This window comes from Globicephala melas, chromosome 14 (genome assembly GCF_963455315.2).
Source record: "Globicephala melas chromosome 14, mGloMel1.2, whole genome shotgun sequence".
In the NCBI taxonomy this organism is placed as follows: domain Eukaryota; kingdom Metazoa; phylum Chordata; class Mammalia; order Artiodactyla; family Delphinidae; genus Globicephala; species Globicephala melas.
The window spans coordinates 12,074,633-12,095,381 of NC_083327.1; the positions used below are offsets into that span (position 1 = coordinate 12,074,633).

General features: G+C 38.7%; 1 protein-coding gene across 2 annotated transcripts in view; it reads right to left on the reverse strand.

Annotated features, from left to right (window-relative positions):
- IMPG1 (interphotoreceptor matrix proteoglycan 1) overlaps positions 1-19,814 on the reverse strand; it is a 92,742-nt gene extending 72,928 nt beyond the window's left edge. Inside the window, exons 1-2 of one of the 2 annotated variants that reach the window (XM_070043485.1) lie at positions 19,748-19,814; positions 2,081-2,314 (exon numbers count right to left, since the gene is read on the reverse strand). In XM_070043485.1, the coding sequence (XP_069899586.1) occupies positions 2,081-2,314; positions 19,748-19,814 (301 nt within the window). The remainder of the gene's footprint in view (positions 1-2,080; positions 2,315-19,747) is intronic. The other variant, XM_030859518.2, reaches the window with a different exon arrangement.
- Between the last annotated feature and the right edge of the window lie 935 nt (positions 19,815-20,749).

The window sequence follows — 20,749 nt, forward strand, 5'->3', positions numbered from 1 at the left end:
TACAAGCTCCCAGGTGACGTGATGCTGCCGGTCTGTGGACAGCAGTTTGAGTAGCAAAAACTAGGATTCCCTTCACTTTTAACTTTCTCCGAGTCACACATTAATGTGAAAGAAAGATCTAGATTTTAATATTGGGATTGGGAGAAAGAGAGAGTGGAGAGAGAGAGAGGAAGGGAGGGAGGGAGAGAGAGGGAGAGACATGGGGAGGGGTGAAATCACAAAGGACTCACAGAGGACTTTGACGGGAGGCAGTCACAGAGAAGAGAGTTTGCGTGGTGGGAGCAGAGGTTCTGCCTGGGAAACTACCAGAAACGACCTTGACCCTTGTGTCTGAGCTTTCTGAGGAAATCTTTGCGATTCTATCAGGAAGCTCAGAACATTTTCCCTTGTGTTGCTTTAAGCATTGGGAGGAGAAATAGCTCAGTATTCCATTTGATTTGAGGAGTGTGGGAGCTGTCTCCTCTAAGTTTGAAAAATGTCAACAGATAATTTTGTAAAAGCAGCTATGACAACAATAACTGGGTTACTCTGTCAAAGAAACACTGCTTTATAGCTAGCTGGGTCTCATTTCTAGTTTCTTTGTGAACCAATTTGTTAGACTTAAAAAACCCATGCTGGTGAACAGTAAAATTTCACATCACCCAGGGGCAACCATAAAGATAATAGGCTGTCATTGCTGTGGGGAGAAAAACAGTGGTTTGTTTCATCCAGGGAAGCAAGAATGAAGCAAACCTAATCAAGAATAAAGAGCTAAGAATAAAATTCAGAGCTGAAAATTTGGTTGCAGCAATATAAGAACACCCAGATTAATTCAACTTTTGCACATCTTATAGATGTAAATACTTGAGAACTTGGTGGGATGTTAGTTGATGGCATAGTTTTCAGTTGTCAGAATGTGCAACACATCACAGGCTAGAATTGAACCAGCTTGCTCTAGTCAGTAGGCTTGAAATAGAGCAGGGTGACTGTGCTTTTTGGAGTGGAAGCAAACATCTATTATGATCAAGGTGGAAATCAGTAAATGTCCTCAATTTTCACATGTAAGGTGACTTGCGTTTAGGATGCAGCCAGACAAGCTACCTGGGGAGTTTAATAGCAGTTACCAAAGATGCTTTTCTTTCATTTAAAGAAGAAGCCATGGGATTTTTTTTTCATCCATGGTAAGTGAATGACAAGGACAGCTACTGATGGCTGTGGTGTGATTGAACTCCATCATGATTTCCGGGAATGCTGTAAGAGTCCTGTAATGCTGTCTTGGGGTAAAAACTGCACTGTAACTCTGATGAAAACCACAGTAATTGTGCTGTAAATCCCGTTAACACCCCTGTTTATTATATCTTGGTAACCACTGCTAATTTGTGCCTCCAGGTTTCCCAGCTTCAGACATTTTTACTGGATCAGCAATAAACAACTGAAACTTACCAAGAAGGGAGGGAGGATTGGGATTGTAATGTGGTTTTTGAAAAGTGAAATCTTAGGTCATAAATCAACTTGCACAGATTCCTGACATTGCAATCATCCTGTGCTTCTTACAACATTAGGATTTAATAGTGGGCTTTGGAAAAAATAAAACAAAGAGGTAAAACCCAGAGGCCAGGGCTTCCCTGGTGGCGCAAGTGGTTGAGAGTCCGCCTGCTGATGCAGGGGACACGGGTTCGTGCCCCAGTCTGGGAAGATCCCACATGCCGCGGAGCGGCTGGGCCAGTGAGCCATGACCGCTGAGCCTGCGCGTCTGGAGCCTGTGCTCCGCAACGGGAGAGGCCACAACAGTGAGAGGCCCGCGTACCGCAAAAAACAAACAAACAAACAAAAAAACCCAAAGGCCAAGGCTTTCCGGTGGCTTGTTAAATGCTCTCGTGGTTCTGTGTTGCACAGGACATGGTTTTAAAACATACAAGCACAGATCTACCATAGTTTGGAAGGCTTATTATTCATAACTCTCAAGTCAGTAGGCTGATTTTTATAACTCCTGTGACTGAATGAGAGACTGGAAGTTCTGGGCTGAACACAACCTTGGGATGGATGAAAGGGAGGGGATGAAGAGAGGGAAAGTCTGAACAGGCTGCACCTCTTTCCTTACCTCTCAGTCTATAATAAGCTTGAAGACTTGCTAAAATCTCTTTCATGGATTCCTGTGGACAGACCTTAAGCCCAGTTGGGAAAAATGATGATCTTTTGGTTCGAGGCTTTGCCAAATCGAATATTCGTCTCATTGTTGACACTTTGTAAAATTTTCCAGTATTTTCGGTTGTTTCAATTCTTGCGGCATTGTCTATGTCTTTAATTTCAGAACTGTATATTTTAATGGAGAGATCTGTAAAAGAAAGATTGATTTCCTGGTAGTACTACTCAGTCATAAAAAAGAATGAAATAATGCCATTTGCAGCAACATGGATGGACCTAGAGATTATCAGACTAAGTGAAGTAAGTCAGACAGAGAAAGCCAAATATCATGATATCGCTATGTGTGGAAGCTAAAAACATGATACAAGTGAACCTATTTACAAAACAGAAACAGACTCACAGACATAAAAAATAAACTTATGGTTAGCAAAGGGGAAAGGAGCGGGGAAGGATAGAGTAGAAATTTGGGATTAACAGTTACACAGTTCTGTATATAAAATAAACAACAAGGACCTACTGTATAGCACAGGGAGTTATATTCAATATCTTGTAATAACCTATAGTGGAAAAAATCTGAAAAAGAATATACACATGTACAACTGAATCACTTTGTTGTACACCTAAAACATGGTAAATCAGCTATATTTCAATTAAAAAAAGATTGATTTCCTGATGAGTATATACATGTGTGTGCTGTAAGTGAAGCATATAATAAATGATGGAAAAAACTAAAAGGTTGATCCTGAGGGTTATGGAAGTTCTATTTTGCTGCAACTTCCAAATGTGATATTTCAATGACAAGACATTTTCAGAAATCAGGGAGTAGCATAATGGGCTGATCAAGCGTATTGAAAAAAAAGAAAAACAAAAACAACATTTCGAATCATCTTGCCTTTAGGAGCTGCCGAATATTGAAACCTTTTCCCACACATCTCTCTAAAAATCACTCCTCACTTAGCACTCAAGCCTCCAGAGAGATGCCTCTTTAGATAGACATGATGATTCAAGTGGGGAATGATATAGCATTGTGGTACCCAGAGGTGCACTCTTGATGAGGAAGTAGAGTGCTTCTAAAAACCTAGGGGAAAAAATGCAACAAAACAACCTCCCTGCCTATGAACAGCAGCCCTAGGATTTCTCTGAGGGCAGGGCTCCGGGGGTGGCAATCTGGTTGAAAGTGATTTGGGGCCTTAGAGTTTCATTTACAGAGCAAGCTTGATATTTTATGCGAGATGATGAGAGAAGGGATGGAGGAGAGGTCAAAGAGAGGGTGTTGGCAGAGGATTAAACTCCCGGAGCCATTCATCCTACTGGCACTGAGGTGTCTGGTAGGGTTAGGTCTGGATTTCGTTTTTAGCTTTGTAGACCTCTCAGAAAAATAACTTACATTCACTGAGTACTATTTTATTTTGAATTTTTTTCCATCGGTATTATTTCATATCACTCTCAGAAAAGCTCTAGTGTATAGATGAAACAGATACCATTTTTCTCAGTTTACCACTCCGTCAGGTACCGAGGCCTAGAGGAGACAGAGCATGTTAACAGTGTGGTCAGATCTCCACTCTGCCTCTCCCACTCCATCTCTTTCCTTTCAGCCGTTCTACCGTTTAAGAAAGGAATTACTGATGAACAGCTGGGACCCCTCACTCTGGCCCCTGGAGACCACCAGCGTGTGGCTTACAGAGATTTAGGTTCCCATCTTGTTAAAGAAGGCTTTCCAAATCCCTTTGTGAACGGAAACCAAAAGAACAGAAAGGAGACGGTTTATACACAAAGTATAATTTAGTAAAATCAGCATCCCCAGGATCTTTCAATTTATCCAAGAGTAAACCAATGAAAAAATACTAAATGGAGTCAATTACAAACATAGGTATCAATAGGAAAGAGTATTAATATTGCCTGGTTCTTTAGGAGGACGAGTCCTCCACTCTCTTGCCCCCATTATTCTACCTGACAGGCAAAACCATAACCAGGGTTAAATACCACTCTTTGCCTTCTCCTCACGGGCACCCTAGTAGCTGAACATGGCTGGAGAAAATCAACCATTAGGACTCACTTTAAATTTATGAGCCTTCAACAATATCACACTACATTTCTCTGGTCCATTGAATTTCTCTCTCTCGGAGAACTACATGCAACTTTTCTCAGGTTTCCTGCACTTCCTACCAATTCTCACTCTCAGCCGATGACCTTGCTTCACGTTTTATTGAGAGCAAGGGGAACCAGAAGATAACTTTTCGGATTCCCAGCACTGCATCCACTCACTGGCTGCATCTGTGCTCAATACTCTGCTTTCCCTCCTGTGACTATTTGATGACTGGTCCGTGCTCCTGTCTAAGCCCAGTTCCTTTACTTATGCACTGGATCCCAACCTTTTCACCTCGCAAGGACGTTCATCCAGAAACCCTCCTTTCATTCACCTACTGAATCATTTTTCTCTCTTTCTACTGGATCGTTCCTATCGGCCTGCAAACATTCTATTATTTTCTCCTTCTTCCTAAAAGATTCTTTCTTGATATCACTTTCCCTCCAGCCACTGACCCATTTTTCTATTTGCACTTAGAGCAAAACTCTTTGAAAGATCTGTTTTTACTTCCTTTCCTGAAACAAAGCAAGGTCCTATATGAGTGAGGGAGGATTCCCCTGACACCACATGCAAAGCTATCAACATTTCCTCTCTTCATTCCCTCCTCTTTTTTCCTTCCTTCTTTTCATTTATTTATTTTTATTTTTTATTTTGATGTTTGCAGTGTGCTCGTAGAGCCCGGTGTATTCAACATGCTATTGTGACACTTCACCAGAAGGTGTCGCTATCGAACACATAATATAATGAGAGCTGAAGGTTGGAAAACGGAACCCCAATAATCAGTTCTTTGACTTTGGGATTGTGCGTGTTCAGTACTGACATTTGTTGATGAGGGTGGTGGTGAAGGTTGTGATTTTGCAGCAAAACAGACCATTTGAGGAAGGGCTGAGACGTAGCATGGTGGGATGGACTCCCATTGAGCTGGGAGGTTCTCCTGAAAGGCCTGGCAGATGGGAAATACCAGTATTTAGGTGGCGGGAAGAGGACCGCAGGTCCACAGGCAGGCAACGTCCAGCAGACTGAGGAAGGTGGTCAACACCGAAGGTTTAAACTGGGATTTAAATTAAATTTCTTTAACTGCTCAATCCTGGAGCTGACCCGGGTCCTGCCACCCAGGGTAGCTGTGACAAGTTTGGAAATGTCCAAATGTACAGAAAGGGAAATTAATGAACAACCATTTGATTCAAACACTGAATTCAAACATTACATTATCCTAAGAAAAAGTCAGATCTCGCTGGGGTGGAGAGGCAGCTCTGAAATACTGGGCTTTGTCCCCTTCATTTATTGTGTTAAAATTAGATGGTCTAAGCATTGCCTAAACATGTCCACTAGTTCACGTGAAGGTCAGCCCTTCAGTCAAAAGTATCTTTTCCACTCTAGGTTCTAGGCTGGTAGGGCTTAATGTTGACAGGCAACCTGGAAACCTCCCTATTACATCACTGAAGAGTCTTTTTTTCCTTCCTGTACCAAAGTTGGCCTCCAATCATAGATTGCTTACAAAGTTTCCATTTCAGGGCTCAACCGTGCCCACCAGGCCGCCTCTTTCTTGGTTATGTATTCAAGGGGATCCTTACCAGCCTGTTTGGACCAATTCTCACCAGACTCTCTCCTCTAGAGGAATGTTTTCTCGCCATCTAACCCTGCAGGCTTACAACCTAGGATTACTGTACACATATAGTGACAGTAACAGACAACAGAAAAAGGAGAATGGGGCGTCCGCGGCACCATTGTGATGAGAGTGACAGCCACTGGTAAGAGCACTTAGTGAACCCATTATGTTTTCCTAAGGGAAAAAGGCTGCGATGTCCTAATGAATGAATTAACAGGAGTGGAGACAAAAGCTATGGAATCCCTCCAGAATAAAAATCTCCATTTGAAGAACAGAACTCCACAGAGAGAAAGTGGGTAACACTCCAGGACCAAATCAATACCTGGAAGGCTTAAAAAATAAAAATTTCATCTTACATATGTTTTCCAGACCTTACCAAAAAAGAGTAAGCAGTTCTGGCCTTTTTGCAAACGCTCAGCTTTGCAAAACATCCCAGTCCCAGCCCCTCCATTAGCGGAAATGCTCAATTACCCACCTGAAATTTTTTTCTTCCAAAGAGCAAGGGAACTAAATGTACATTGTGCTTAACATACCTGAACACACCTCAAAAATTATGCAGTTGTACTGAACACTTGCTTAACGCTTTTCCAGAAAATTGCATGGATTTTAAGCACACTGTCTTCTGCATGATCAAGTGGAGATGACAAGAGCTCCTACGTCTTGCTTTCTTCTCTATCTTCCTACGTGTAGCTCCCAGTGAAATTCCATCCTGACAAGCCTGCTGCAAGCGAGTAAATGGTGGAAAAGAGGACCATAGAAATTAGGGAAACTTCAGTGATTTTCTGTAATGAGATACGAAGCCAATGCAGTCTCACGGTAGTCAGCCTACAGACTGATTATCGGTGATGCAAGGTGGATGCCACACCATTGCCCTCCCTGAAGCTTTGGAAACTTGGGTGCCATGGCAGCCTTCCTTGTCTCCACACCACTACCGCCTGCTGAGGGTGAAAATCAGTGCCCCCTTCTCTCAAAGCATTAGAGCGGTTGCACTGTTTTTCTTCACATTGCAAAAATAGGTTTGGCCATTGCATTCCTACGTCAGAAGGAAAGGGTTAGGACCCTGGAAAACCATTGTAAGAAGTAAAGCTTGCTATCTTCTATTCTATGTATTTGCACGGATACATATGTATTGGTAAGTTCATCTCACTGCACTAAAAAAAAGAGGAAGAACTAAATCTATAGGTGAGATGCCGAGAAATTTTGCTGAGGGCGTATGCGTCATGGTGAGAGGGCAGGGACCGAATGGAAGTTGAAGGGAGAAGTAGAAAAGAGAAAGGGGAACAATAGGGTCCTACTGTAGAGCACAGGGAACTATGTTCAATATCCTGGGATAGACCATAATGGAAAAGAATGTATATATACGTGTAACTGAATCACTTTGCTGTACAGCAGAAATTAACACAACATTGTAAATCAACTATACTTCAATGAAAAATAAATAAACAACAACAACAAAAAATACCTACCAAGTTAAAAAAAAGAGTTCATTAGAATTCTGGACAAGCATAAAAGATAATGGCATGAAAATATATTTTGTTGATCCAATTTTTATAAAATAATTATCTGTTCATATACATAGAAAAATCTAAAAAGATCTATAAAAATGTTAATTATAGATTTCCAATAAAGGAAAGAGAAAGGGGATGGTCTCTTTTGTGCCCCGGGGGGATGACCTGTGAGCAAGTGGGGTCCTGAGCTCTTCATATCTGGTAGGTGTCAGGGAGTCGACAGGCAGGGGTCCAGCAGGGCAGGGTCTTGGACCCAGAACAAAAATGGGTGCTCACTCCCCACCCCTTTCATGGGGAGACAGAGGAGGATGTTGAGTAGGGGTAGGAGCATACTCCAAAAAGACTGGCCTTCTGTGTCCTCAGAAAGGAGAGCAACACAACTGAGGCACTTGTCCTGGGGTAGCTTGAAGGGCTCATAGCCTGCCTTCACCTAAGGCGAGGAATCCTTCACAAAAATCCTCTTGGCCAAGGCCCGTTCATAGCCACCTGCCGGTTCCAGAGGCACTGTTCCTGCTGCAATTCAGGACCATGGGATGCCCTTGACTCTCAAGTGCCCTCAAGGTCTGCATTCGTGTGTCAGATGTTGTGAGAAACCACAGTATAAACACTTAGCTTCTTCATGCAGTGCTAAATTTACTTGAGCATTTTAGCAGCGAAGTTTAAAATGTGAAGGATTGTAAATTATTTTCACATGAATACATAAGCAAACTCAGCAAAATCCTTTCTCCCCCAAACAAGCCAGTCTTGAAAGTTAGAAGAGTAGGATATTTCTATAAGCTGTGACTAACTGTAAAGTATATTTCTTTGGAGAACGGTGAGTGGAGTTGGTTTAGTGCTGAGGTCAGGTTGAAGTAAACAGGCATGTGAAACTGAGGTGAGAACAATTATGTTGAAGTTGCTGGCTAGCCTAGCTAAGGCTTGTTTTCAGGAGTTGACAGAGAGAAACAGTGTTTTCCCCAGCAGCTGGATGTTTTAGTACCCCTCAAATCACCCTGGGTAGGCAGATACCTTCTCCATATCTGTGTAGGACCAATCCTGTTAAGCCACTTTTAATCATCTCTTCCTTACATTAACTTAACTTCTACTAACCTTTTTCTGCTTTCCAATTTTTAACCCATCATGTAAACTTGGGGGGCACCATCTCCATTGGTTTCAGAATGTGGAGTTTAAATAAATACACAGGTTACGAATAAGAGAATCAGAATGGAATTTTACAAGTTAATCTGAGATCTGCGGATGATGAGTTGTATCTCACAAATGTATGGAATGTGATAGTTTTCAGAGCATTTTTCTAGCCTGGCTTGACAGATAGTTTGAATGATACGGAAACCAAAGGATTTCGCTGGAACAGAGTCTGTCCACCATCTGCTTGGAAGTGGGTGGGGAAGATAAGTAGCAGGAAATCACAAAGACCTACCAAGAGCCTGTAAAAAAAATCCCCCAAATTAGAAAGAGGCTAACTTCAGAAGCTGGGAGTACACTGAGGAAGTAGCAGGGGGCAGGAAGATAGATTCGCTTATGGGACACATTAACCACTTTCCTCCGGTTCCAGCTGTGCTGGTGTCTTTCTCCCTTTGATTTCTAGGGGTGCTACATATTTGGGGCATATTTATCTCATTAGATTCTAACCATGTCTGAAGTACTCATATCAGAATCAGCTAATTTAGCCCAGCATCTTTATTTTCTGAACCTCTTTGTTGCTGACGATTCTAATATTACACACTATGAAACAGCTACTCTTAAGTTTTAGTGCTCTCATGTAAACCTGGTCTTGGAGTGTATTGGGAATTCTGAGTAAAGAGAATTGCATGTACAGCGTTCTTGCATATATTGCCACAAAAGAATGATATTGTAGCTGCTCAAGGAGAGCAGAATTGGAACAGATTAAACAGGTTAAACAGCTATACATCTCTGCCTTTCTTATGCATGAGAAACTATCACAGTTCTTGCAGAGAAGAAAGATGAACTTCATCTTGAGTACCTGTGGGGCTGAAGTTACAGTAAGATGGCTCTGCCTTCCTGAGCCACTTCCTGAACTTGGGCAAATAATCTCGATGTGCTTCAACTTTCTAACCTACAAAGGGTATAACAATAATTCCAACACCACAGATACGGATTCATGTTTGCGTGTTATATAGTTCTGTTTTGTTTTGAAGATTAAATGAGAAAATAGGGGTCACGATTTTGCAGAAGGCCTGGCACATTGTTAGCTCTTATTATGATGTGGTACCGTTATACTTTGAGGTTTAGGGCTAGGAATAAGATAGGAATAGGATTGCCTGATTTAGCAAATAAAATATAGGACACCCAGTCAAACTTGAATTTCCAATAAACAACTATGTAAATTTTTAAATTTTTAGTATAAGTATGTCCCATGCAATATTTGGGACACATTAAATATAAGTGGGCAAAGTGTTTCTGTTAAAAGAGAAAGATTGTCAGACTACATTTAAAAAATTCTACTATATGCTGTTTTAACAGACACATTTAATGAAAAGACATAGGGAAGTTGAAATTAAAAGGATGGAAAAAAGTTATATTATGCAAACACTAATCAAAGGAAAGTTGGTATAGCTATATTAGTATCTAATGAGGTCAGAGGTCTTCTGTTAAATGTTCCATAACCAGCTCTTAGGGTTGGATGAGAAGGCCTGATTTGCAACATTTGCCAATTTTTCTGTGTTATAACTCTCCCATGGCTGATTTCAAGCCACCGATGTGCTATTACTGAACACAGAGTTGGGAAGAGATGTGAGCAACTGGCTCCTGTAAGTCAGTATGGGCCAGTTCCACCACATCAGTGGACAAATTTCCTTATTTGGCTGAAAGTATTACAAAGACGATGATAGTCACATCATAATGGTAAAAATTTAAAAGTCATCAGAAAGATGTAACAAGTTATGATTTTATGTACTTAATAATATTACCTTAATATATATAAAGCAAACTTTGACAGAACAATAAAGAAAATAAAATCAACAATAATAGCAGGTGGATTTTAAGAGATCTTTCTTGGTAACTGATAGAACAAGCAGAAAAAAATCGATAAAGATACAGAGGATTGAAAACATAACTAAAATTGACTTAATGAACATATATAGAACATTATAAAACAAAAATATAATATAGTATATATTTATATTATATATAAAATATACTTCATTTTCAAGCACAGGGAGAACATACAAATATTGACTGTATATTGGACTATAATGCATGTACATTATGTTCTCAGACCAGCAAAGAAGTAAGCTAAAAATCAGTTTTAAAAAACAACTGGAAAATTCCCTATATGTTTGGAAATCGAAAAAAAATACTTATAAATAACCCATAATTCAGTGAAGAAATCATGCTGGTTATTAGAAATATCTTTATCAAATGATAAACTTTTACATAGTAAAACTTGTGGGATATAGCTAAATCAGTACTTGAAAGGTAAACTTATCTCATTAAAATGCCTATTTTAGAAAAAGAAAAAAGCTAAATATTAATGAGCTAAGCATCTATCTCAAGAGGCTAACAAAAGAAAAAAAATAAAAGAAAATACAAGAAAAGAAGATGAGTAGAGATTAAGAAGATATAAAAGAGAAGATAACATAAAAGAGAAGAAAAAGACATATAAAAGCCAAAAACTTTTCCTTTGAAAATACTAATAACAGAAACAAAAATCATAAGAAGGAGAAGATACACTTAATTACTATCAGGATTGAAAAGGGGGACATCATTATATTTTCTATAGACATGAAAAACTTAACAAGAGGGTATGAATAATGTTTTGTCACTAAATTTGAAATTTTATATGAAATGGATAAATTCTAGAAATATACAACTTACCAAAATGGATATAAGAAGAGACAGGAAACCTAATTATTATCACCTTTAAAAAATTGACTCAGTAGTCAAATATCCTTTCATAAATATAACTCTTTAGCTTCATCAGAGAGTTCTATCAAATATTCATGGAAAAAATAACTTTATTTTCATACAAACTCGTACAAAACCTGACAAGGAAACTATGTGAAAAAAATCATAGTCCAATCTTGCTTATGAATATTAATGTAACATTTTGAAATAAAATATTAGCAAATGGAATCCAGCAGCGTTTGAAAAAAGGTCATGACCAAGTTGGAGTTATCTCAGGAATGTAGGGTTAGTTTAATATTTGAAATTTTATTAAGGTAATTTTTCACATTAATGAATTAAAAGAGAAAAACCATTTGGTAATCTCAATGGAAATAGAAGAAATACACAATACATTTCTATATTTATCCATGATTAAAACTCTTAGGAATAGCAAGGAACTTTTTTTCACAACCTAATATAGGGAATGTTCAAAAACAAAACAAACACAAAATCTAAAACAAACATCATACTTAATGGTGAACTATGAAAGAATTCTCTTCAAGATCGGTAACAAGGAAAGGATCATGCCATCAGCGTTTCTCTTTAACATCATACTGGCTGGCCTAGGAAGGGCAGTAAGAAAATATAGAGAAAGAAAAGATACAAAGACTGAATAGAAAGCACTCAAATTTTCTTTATTCACAAATGATAATGGAGAAAACTCCAAAGAATTGCTAGTGAATTTTCAGAATAAAGATTGTTCAGCAAAGCTCTGGAATATAAAACCAATTACTTTTTTACATAGAAATGTAATAAGGTAAGGCCAGACACCATAAAACCCTTAGAGGAAAACATAGGCAGAACACTCTGTGACATAAATCACAGCAAGATCCTTTTTGACCCACCTCCTAGAGAAATGGAAATAAAAACAAAATTAAACAAATGGGACCTAATGAAACGTAAAAGCTTTTGCACGGCAAAGGAAACCATAAACGAGACCAAAAGACAACCCTCAGAATGGGAGAAAATATTTACAAATGAAGCAACTGACAAAGGATTATTCTCCAAAATTTACAAGCAGCTTATGCAGCTCAATATCAAAAAATCAAATAACCCAGTGCAAAAATGGGCCAAAGACATAAACAGACATTTCTCCATAGAAGATATACAGATTGCCAACAAACACATGAAAGGATGCTCAACATCACTAATCATTAGAGAAATGCAAATCAAAACTGCAATGAGGTAGCACCTCACACCAGTCAGAATGGCCATCATCAAAAAATTTACAAACAATAAATGTTGGAGAGGGTGTGGAGAAAAGGAAACCCTCTTACACTGTTGGTGGGAATGTAAATTGATACAGCCACTATGGAGAACAGTATGGAGGTTCCTTAAAAAACTAAAAATAGAACTGCCATGCAACCCAGCAATCCCACTACTGGGCATATACCCTGAGAAAACCATAATTCAAAAAGAGTCATGTACCACAATGTTCATTGCAGCTGTATTTACAATAGCCAGGACATGGAAGCAACCTAAATGTCCATTGACAGATGAATGGATAAAGAAGATGCGGCACGTATATACAATGGAATATTACTCAGCCATAAAAAGAAACGAAATTGAGTTATTTGTAGTGAGGTGAATGGACCTAGAGTTGGTCATACAGAGTGAAGTAAGTCAGAAAGAGAAGAACAAATTCCAATGCTAACACATATATATGGAATCTAAGAAAAAAGAAAAAAATGGTTCTGATGAACCTAGTGGCGGGACAGGACTAAAGACACAGATGTAGAGATGGGACTTGAGGACACAGGGAGGTGGAAGGGTAAGCTGAGACGAAGTGAGAGAGTAGCATTGACATATATACACTACCAAATGTAAAATAGATAGCTAGTGGGAAGCAGCCACATTGCATGGGGAGATCAGCTCAGTGCTTTGTGACCACTTAGAGGGGTGGGATAGGGAGGGTGGGAGAGAGACGCAAGAGGGAGGAGATATGGGGATATATGTAATGTATAGCGGATTCACTTTGTTATACAGCAGAAACTAACACAACATTGTAAAGCAACTATACTCCAATAACGATGTTAAAAAAATGTAATAAGGATGCCATTTACATGATCACAATTAATATCAAGTGGCTAGGGATAAGTCCACGATGTGGAGCCCTTTAAAAAGTCATTATGCAACTTAATTGTAAGGTACTAATAAAAGGAGAGCTAATCCCTGTTCTTGGTAGAAAGACTTAATGCTCTGAAGGTGTCAATTTCCCCCAAATTCATCTATGGATCCAACACAATTCCAGCTCAACCTCCATAGGATTTTTGTGGAACTTGGTGAGCTAATTTTAGAATGTATTAGGGAAGAGTGGAGAGTCAAGAATAGCTTAGACACTCCTGTAGAAAGAGAACTAAGCCAGGGAAACATGGGTACAAGATTTCAAGATTATTATAAATTTGAAATAATTGAAGCAATGTGGTGTTAGCTCAGGGGTAAAAAAATGAACAAACCCATGTCCATGGCAGAAGAGGCATCACAGAGCAGAGAGAAAAGGAGAAAGTATTCATTGAGTGGCGCTAAAACAATTGATTATCAGTATTAAAAAAAAAAGAAATTGTTTTCCTGCTTCACACACACACACACACACACAATAAATTGTCGTGAATTAAGTATGAAAAACAAAACGTCTTTTATAAGACAATATAGGAGAATATGAAGTTACTAAGGCTAATTCAACAACACTGAAATTAAGAATGTGTGTTCATCAAAGGCTATACCATTAAGACAGTAAGAAGGCAAGGCTACAAACTGACAGAAGGTTTTTGAACATAATTGCAAAAGGGTTGGTGTCTGCAACTTAAAAGGAACTGCTCCAAATCAGTAAGAAAAGACATATATCTCAATGAAAAAATTGGTCAAAAAACTTGTTCAAGGATTTTCTAGAAGAAGCACACAAGACCCAAAAATACAGGAAAAGATACTTAACTTCGTTAGTAATCAGAGAAATGCAAATTAAAACCACATTGAGACACTATTTCACCCCCAACGCAGAGTGACAAAAAATAAAAAGTCAGGCAATAACAAGTGTGCATGAGGATTTGGAACAAAAGGGATTCTCACTCTAAATGGCACAGACACTTAGGGAGACAGTTCGGTATCACCTGGTAAAACTGAAAACATGCATTCCTCGTGACACAATGATTTCTCTCCTATTCAGAAGAGAGAGAGAGAAAGAGAGAGCTAGACGCTGGAGAGATTCCTGGAGAGCACCGGGGGACAATTGGGAATGTCTGTACCAGTGTTGTATGTAATGCAAAGTCCATCAACAGAAGAATGAATACACGGTGTATCCATACCAGGCAGCAGCATGTCCCAGGCGCCTCTCAAGCACCATCTCAGGCCCACTTAGCCTCACCTGTCTCTCAGACCAGCTCTTCATAAGCTCTGACCCATTATGGGAGACACAAGCCCACAGCTCCTTGCCTCTTGCTGTGTCACGGTGTCTGCTTTCTCCTGCCCCAGGATTTTCTGTTGCTGCAGAGGTGTGAGAAGCACCAAGACCCACCCGCGGTCCATGGACGGGTGCACTGGAAGTGCAGGGAAGTTAATGTCCTTTGAGGTGAACTTTTATTTATTTTTTTTTTATTTTTATTTTTTTGCGGTACGCGGGCCTCTCACTGTTGTGGCCTCTCCCGTTGCGGAGCAACAGGCTCCGGACGTGCAGGCTCAGCGGCCATGGCTCACGGGCCCAGCCGCTCCGCGGCATGTGAGATCTTCCCGGACCGGGGCACGAACCCGTGTCCCCTGCATTGGCAGGCGGACTCTCAACCACTGCGCTACCAGGGAAGCCCAAGGTGAACTTTTGAGGAGATCTCTTATGAATTTTTCTCCATTTACCCCTAGGCTCCCAACCTCATGGACAATCTGGAGATCCTGTAGTCTCTAAAGATGGTCCCTTAATATCAGCAATTGGTTGCACTTGACACCAAGTGCTGGCCAGTTTGGTGAGGCATCTTTATGTTGGTTTTCCCTCTTTCACTGCTTCATCCCTCATTTTCTTCTCCTCCTGTTTCCCTGAAAATGCACTCCCTAATGAAGAGTAGCAGGTAAGCTCTTGCCTCAGGGTCTGATGTATGCAACAGTGTGGGTGACTCTTAAAAATATAATGTTGAGCCAAAGAACTAAGTCATAGGAGAACACATACAGCATGAGATTACTTATATAAATACATAAATAAAATGAAGAAATATTAATATACATCTATAGGTGGAAACACTAATGTTAAGCAATGACGTGATTAACACAAGATTCATGACGGTAAAGGGGACGAGATCCTGGCAGAGCAGACAGGGGACTTCTGAGATACTATTAATGTTTTATTATTTAACCTGGGAAGCGAGCATGTTATTATTATTCTCTAAATACCACATATATGTTTTGTACACTCTTGGTGTATATTTCCCAAGTAAGGAGATCTGCAGAAAGCAATGTGTCTAGCCATGGCGCGGACTCATGTAGGCTCTACAAGTAAGGCTGGAAAGGAAGGTAGGGGCGGATTGTAAGGACACTCAAATGAAATGATTGGACTTGATTCTGAAGGCATCGGGGAGACTTTGGAAGTTCTTCTCTTTCCTTGGCTTTTGGCTTAGTTTCCTTTAATCCTATTCCTAGGGGAGCAATTATGAAAATAGATGTGGGCCATGGTGAGTGAGGGGTCTAAAGGTGGCTGGATGGAGAAACCCAAGTTGGAATGAAAGAAGATGCCTTTATAAAGGTGCGCAGAAAGACACAGTTTCCTCAAGAATGGCTGCATGTAAATGGGAGAATATTTATCTACTGAATACAGCCGTAGGCTTAGAAGTATTTATCATGGTTCTGTAGCTCTTTCATATTCTTCCCACATTCACTGTGGCCAGCAGAGAGGGGCAGCAGTGGGAGTACATTCTCAATAAATAATCGTAATGATGCATGCTGTAGGTCGGATCTGACAGTGGCATTTCCATATATGAATTCTCATTATCACGGTATCAGCTCTCTGTAGGATAAGCTTCAGCATGCAGATTGCCTTGGATCCAGAGCAAAAAGTACACTCCCTCCCTTATTAAAATGGTTCCATCTGACATGGTGCTCTTGATTAGTGAGGCTAAAATCCCAGGGAGACTGTTTCTCCGTCTCAGACAGGGAACTCAGACCCAATGGTTGCTGAAAACCAGACTTTTCCTATGGTCATTTCCAAATACCTACTGAATTATATATAATATAAACCTAGAGACTATTATGAAAAACAAACTGGTTTTTTGGTTTGCCTCAAACGGATTACTTTAAAACGGCATAAGATCTGTGAACATGGCTGGGGCACCAAAGGCATACAGGATCTGAATTTGCATATGGGATTAGCATGCAAATCTGGTTGATATTTAAGGTGATGGCTCGCTCATGATTGATGGAAATGGCCACGAAAGCAATAGGTCCTGTCAACGCTGCCTAATTAGCTCACACATATAATAGTCCTTCAGTGTGATCAGCAAAATAAGCCTGGAAGGGTCACAAGGCAGCAATCGCCTTTTCTTTTTAAAGCATATAATCTAATAAATGGTCTGAGCGAGGTGTGCTGCCGTGGTTTGTTCAATTGGACATAAAGTGTCTTCAATTTACATGACTGATTTTAAGGACATCTTTTCAGGTATAAGTGAAGAAAAAGATCTGCCTTCAACCTTTTGAATTACACTGTTCTGAGACCGTAGCAGAGATGATAAAATATAGGGGCTGCAAAGTTAATGTGACTGTCGCTGGGCGGCTATCTCAGGTATATAAATGAAGCTTTGTTCTCTGTTCATGGAGCCGCAATGAGGAAAAATAACTTCCTGGGTAATTTTATGAAATGAGAACATATCTCAGTAGTAAAGAATTAGCAAGAACTGGAGTGTCTTCAAATGCAAATTTCCTGACATTTCACAGTTACTAAAATAAATTACCCTACCTTGGTGAGCTAATAATAACTTAGTTAAGGTTTCATTTAGTATAACCAAATATAATGCAAAAAGCCCATACTCTGATAAACACCATTTCCATTTTAGGGTTTGCTAAGGGTGGCTTTTCTCTCTTCTCTTTCTCCCACACCTCAGAATGTCACAAGCAATTAGATGAAATTGTTTATGGGAAATGGAAAGGTAAGCGAATAAGGCAGTGCAGTACACGTAGGATATAACTGGCATCTGCATTATGAAAACCGAAGAGAGGTGCTTGTATCTTGATGAAGTAATTGTTCTTTGAAACTATTGAACTGTCTTTTGTTGCACTAAATGATTTATTTAATGAATGTTTTGAAATCGAAACCATTTCATTTTTATGTATCAATGGAAAAACTACATTTGAAATCTGCAAAGCTTAAAGGAAACCTTTTGAAATATCGGCATATCTCTGAATCTGTTAATATTCTGTGTTGGGTACATAGCAAACACTCCACTTGTGGAATCAAATTGGGAAAAATTACCTACCGGCATAGGAAAACTTTTGAGAAGAAATTTGGCAAAATGAATCAAATACCATGCATAAACTGTTTATATTGCTTTGACCCAATAATTTTACTTTAGTGAATTCATCCTAGGAATCTTAAATACTGAGAGAGCTTATGTGCAAAGATATTCATTGCAATGAATATCTTAATATCATAATAACAAAACAATTAGAAACGATTCTTTCTCTTTCGTTGAGTATTTAGATAAAGCAAATCATGATATCAACTGAAAGCATAAAATGATGCTTGTCAAAGCAAGATAGCAATGTAGACCATTCATCTGATGCAAAAGATGTGCAAAAAGCCTCATATAAAATTGTGTGCGCAGTAGAACTGCAATCATGGAAAGAATGAATAAGCATAGAAAAAAGACTGAGGAACATATGAAGGTGTCAGCATAGGTTGTGTTTGGATAGGTGTACTATGGGTAATTTTCCATATCTTTCGATTTTTCAAATAATCTATAACTTTTTAAAAAGAAATTCTTGACTTTAAATACCCAGTTGTGATGCTCAACAGCTACTTGTATTGAGTTGAACTCCTCTCTCTTCCAAAAGCATTTTCTATGTAAATACACTCGTAATGGTTAATTAGTCACAAATGGGAAACCAGTCTGGCTGAAGTACATAAACTCTAATTACCCGTGGACCTTACTAATTAAAGATTAACAGAAATTCACAGATCTAAGGTTCTTATGGAATAAAAAGCTCCAAACAAGTAACCATGTAAAGATTTTTTATTATGCAGTTATAATAGTTTGTTTCATAGATATTGGCATATAGCAAATTGTAGTTTTTTGGTGAACTTCTTTCATTTAAATTTCTGTATGTAATTATGCTATTTGTAATTGTAATAGCTGATACATAATATATGAAAATAGAGAAAATAGCTAAATTAGTTAACATAATTAATTAAACAAAACCAAAGCTGATTTGACCGGTCAAGTTTCGGAAACTGACAAATCGGTGTGCTTCAGCAGATTAAGCTCAGAATATACTGGAATCCCATCATTTGTTTATAATTAAAATGTTTTTATAAATGTAAACATTTATATATAATTGACAAATTGAAAGGCAAGTAAGTAAACTTTTTCTCCATCCATTATCATTTATAGGTAGCAAAACATAAAGGGAATTTTCATATAATCTTTTCCAGAAATTTTCTTCTCTCTCCAGATGCAACCACTAAAATGTTACATATAAAATAACTGACAGGTCTGTTATTTTTGTGACTTAACAAATGCAATCAACAATGTGTTCTACTTTTCTATGGGTGCTTTAAAACCAATGCTTCAATTAAAAGGTTGATTGTCCAAAGCTACGTCATCCTTAAAGAAGAACTGAACATTATTGATTTCGAATGTCTTAAAACATTATGTTATAATGGTCAGCCTTATACTTAAAAAAAAGTGAAGCTTTCTTCAACAAGTTATTTTTAGTACATTGTTTTTCTTAAATATGCCTGTTTTGTGGCTTGCTTTAATTTTAGATTCACTTGAAGATTTGCTATAAAAACTTGCAGTGCTTGTTCTTTTATGCATACAACTTTACAAGCAACCGAGTTTCTGATTTGGTCCCCATCATGGACTCTGAAGATGAAGCACCCTTGCTATTTTCTAAGGGAAAATAACTAATGATTTAACTATGAGAGGGTATGGAATACATTTTTTGTTTGATCATAATTGACAAAGTATTTCATTTTTTTCATGGACCTACTAATTTTATTGACATTAATGTTATGAATGTGTATTCAATGTTTTATAAGAGTAAATAGGATGCATTCATCTCTCCTATTTTATTAACATAAATTGCACTTAAGATGCAAATATAAAATATATATAAAAACACATATATTATGCAAATATAAAATAAATATTCAGCAAGTGAAAACCATTTCTGACAATCATTCAATCATCAATCAATATTCATTCAAGGCCTACCATATACGAGCCCTCTGAGATACAGGGGTGACTTTCTTGATTTTGAATGTTCAACTCTGTAAATAGATTTTATATATAAGCAATTAAAAAATAAATGAATATTTAAATAACTTACCTTTGATTCCTTGAACTTGGAGAAAAATCCAAAGAACAAAAACAGCCCTTTTAGTTTCCAAATACATTCTGGCTTTTGTGCATTGGTGTTTCTGGTAACAATCACAGAACAGTCCCAAGTCTCATTAAAAAAATAAAATGACAGAAATATGAAAAATAGTGAAATATTGATATTAGCTGAGTGAGGATAACCTTCTTGGTTTACCTTTATGAGGGCTAATTTATGAAGAACATGAGGCAGTGCCTGCTTCTGGAATAATCTCCTTATCTTCCCCTTAGGTGTAATCTCTGCTTAAGGACCAGCTGGAGGAAACTTTATCTCATTAACCTTCTGGAGGAGCATTTGTCAGCCCAGCTAGGGGACCCTGAATGCCATTATAAACAAGTGTCTACAGACAGAAGGAATGCTTTTCTTCCTTAGTTATTCACCTGTTACAGGGACACAGAGAACCAGGGGAAGTCCGGCCAAATGCAGAAGAAGGCTGACAGTCAGGGTCAAATATTTTCCAAAATGACATGCGCAAGGAACATCCACTGAAAGAACTTAATTGCCACCCCTGGAAGTCTGTGGTTAGTCGATATGTCTGTCTCCAGAGGTAGCAAAGCTGTCTCCATTCTCATAGAAATGGCCTGCTTTGTATATTGCTTTCTTTCTGGCATTACACACAGATGACCTTTCTGGGTTTAAGTCTGGTTTACATTTGTAAAATTTGTTATTCATGCACAGAGTGTATAGAGTCAAACAGTTCTACAAGGTTTGTGAAAGATAATGGTACCATACCTCCCTCCGTTCAAAGGCAACCACTTTTAATTCCGTAAGCTAGTTCTTCTAGTAGCCTCATTTGCACCTCTAAACAGTATGCTTCTATTACTGTTTTTTTGTTTTTCGCTTTCAGGCGTTATCAAATGACGAATATTAAGAATATCTTCTCCCCCTACCCCACACAAATGCTCCCCACACTCGTGAACATGTACTAGTCCCATCCTTCCATCTGCCTCAGTT